Here is a 2,744-nt window from a genome sequence, read left to right as displayed (position 1 = left end):
GTATAGCAGTAAGGTACTGGTACAGTAGCACTGTACTGGTCCTACAGTATCATATAAGTATGTATAAAGTATATATACGGTATATAAGGTATATAGTGTACATGTATAAACTATATATAAGGCATATAACGTTTATATAGTGTACATGTATAAGATATATATACGGTATATAAGGTATATAGTGTACATGTATAAGGTATATAAGATATAAAGTGTACATGTATAAGGTATATAAGATATAAAGTGTACATGTATAAGGTATATAAGATACAAAGTGTACATGTATACGGTATATAAGATACAAAGTGTACATGTATAAGGTATATAAGGTACAAAGTGTACATGTATAAGGTATATAAGGTACAAAGTGTACATGTATAAGGTATATAAGATACAAAGTGTACATGTATAAGGTATATAAGGTATATCTTACGTACCGTAGGTGAGCTTGCTGGCGCTGCAGGACGCGGTGGACCCCGACCAGGACCCCGACCGGCTCCAGTTCGTGTTGTGGTCCCGGGGGTCTGAGGAGCGCTTCACCCTGCAGGCGCCGGCCGCCTCCGTCAGGACCAGCTGGGTGGAGCACCTCAGCCGGCTGGTGGAGGCCCAGAGGGACTTCCTGTCAGGTGACCCGCCGCACACTACACTACACACTGCACTATGCAATACACTGCACTACACAATACGCTACACACTGCGCTACACACTGCACTATGCAATACACTACACTACACAATACGCTGCACGCTACGCTACACACTGCACTATGCAATACAATACACTACACAATACGCTGCACGCTACGCTACACACTACACTATGCAATACAATACACTACACAATACGCTGCACGCTACGCTACACACTACACTACGCTACGCTACACACTACACACTACGCTACACAATACACTACACTACACACTGCGCTACACACTGCACTATGCAATACAATACACTACACAATACGCTGCACACTGCGCTACACACTGCACTATGCAATACAATACACTACACAATGCGCTGCACGCTACGCTACACTACGCTACACACTACACGCTACACTACACTACATTACACTACGTTACACACTACTACACAATACGCTACACAACGCTACACACTACACACTACGCTACACACTACACTACACTACGCTACACTGGAGTCTTTTTTGCTGATGAATTTGAGTTGAAGTGTGTGTGCCTGTGTGTGTGTGTGTGTGTGTGTGTAGCCCTCCAATCTCCTATAGAGTACCAGAGGAAGGAGGGGGCGGTGACTCGTCCTCTGTCGTCAGGGCGACCGCCCTCTGCACCCCCAACCCCCAATGGCCACGCCCTCCAACCGGACCAGGACGCGGATACCCACGAAGACCAGGTACACACACACACACACACACACACACACACCCCATACACATGCACAAAGATACAGATAAACACACACATACACATAACATATACACACACACCAGGAGCGTTATGGTTTAATCTAGTTTAATCTAGTTGATTCTGGTTTAATTTGGTCTAATCATCTTTTTTCTGCTTTAATTCGGATTAATCTGGAGTAAACTAATTTAATCTCTTTTTAATCTGGCCCCTCACTATTTTAGCTAGTTTAAATTGTCTGAATCTGGTTAAATCTGTGTTAATATGAGTTTAACCTGGTTTAATCTACTTTAAAGTAGTGTAATCTGGTCTAACCAGGTTTAATCTGGTTTAACCTGGTTTAAGGTAGTGTAATCTGGTTTACACTGGTTAAAGGTAGTGTAATCTGGTTTACCCTGGTTAAAGGTAGTGTAATCTGGTTTACCCTGGTTAAAGGTAGTGTAATCTGGTTTACCCTGGTTAAAGGTAGTGTAATCTGGTCTAACCTGGTTTAATCTGGTTTACCCTGGTTAAAGGTAGTGTAATCTGGTTTACCCTGGTTAAAGGTAGTGTAATCTGGTCTAACCTGGTTTAATCTGGTTTACCCTGGTTAAAGGTAGTGTAATGTGGTCTAACCTGGTTTAATCTGGTTTACCCTGGTTAAAGGTAGTGTAATCTGGTCTAACCTGGTTTAATCTGGTTTACCCTGGTTAAAGGTAGTGTAATCTGGTCTAACCTGGTTTAATCTGGTTTACCCTGGTTAAAGGTAGTGTAATCTGGTCTAACCTGGTTTAATCTGGTTTACCCTGGTTAAAGGTAGTGTAATCTGGTCTAACCTGGTTTAATCTGGTTTACCCTGGTTAAAGGTAGTGTAATCTGGTCTAACCTGGTTTTATCCGTAGGACCTGGTGTTGGTGCTGCAGGACTTCAGTGCGGTGCGCGAGGATGAGATCACGGTTGTCCGTGGCGACCGTGTCCAGGTGCTGTCGTCCAATCAGCAGGGCCAGAGTCTTGTGTTCCGTCCGGCCAACTCAGAGTCGCCCCCGGCTGAGGGCTGGGTGCCCCGCAGCGTCCTCAAGATACACACCTAACACACACACACACACACACACACCTTATACATTCATACACACACATAGAATATATACACACAAACACACACACACACTCACACTAAACACACACACACACACACACACACACACACACAAATATAGAAATACACAGTCACGCTGGACTCAGCCTATTGGTGCTCTCTGAGCTCCGCCTACTCTGTGATTCCTCCAATGGGACGGATGGCAGCCCGGAACCTCAGTTTACAACTCAAGACTGTTTCTACTGGCCAGTGGGAGGTCATGTGACATTATGAGATAGAAGC

The 2,744-nt window shown here is 44.2% G+C and overlaps 1 protein-coding gene across 1 annotated transcript in view; it reads left to right on the top strand.

The window, feature by feature from the left end:
• The window catches only part of LOC311369711 (kalirin-like), a gene marked incomplete at its 5' end in the record, with an annotated part of 35,030 nt that extends 32,526 nt beyond the window's left edge, over positions 1–2,504 (top strand). Inside the window, 3 exons of the mRNA XM_084487928.1 lie at positions 443–626; positions 1,234–1,376; positions 2,269–2,504. Of these exons, the coding sequence (XP_084344054.1) occupies positions 443–626; positions 1,234–1,376; positions 2,269–2,457 (516 nt within the window). The 3' untranslated portion in view covers positions 2,458–2,504. The remainder of the gene's footprint in view (positions 1–442; positions 627–1,233; positions 1,377–2,268) is intronic.
• Positions 2,505–2,744: the final 240 nt, after the last annotated feature.

The sequence above is a fragment of the Micromesistius poutassou genome (assembly GCF_964030765.1).
Source record: "Micromesistius poutassou genome assembly, chromosome: 24".
In the NCBI taxonomy this organism is placed as follows: domain Eukaryota; kingdom Metazoa; phylum Chordata; class Actinopteri; order Gadiformes; family Gadidae; genus Micromesistius; species Micromesistius poutassou.
This window is presented reverse-complemented; position numbering and strand designations above follow the sequence as displayed.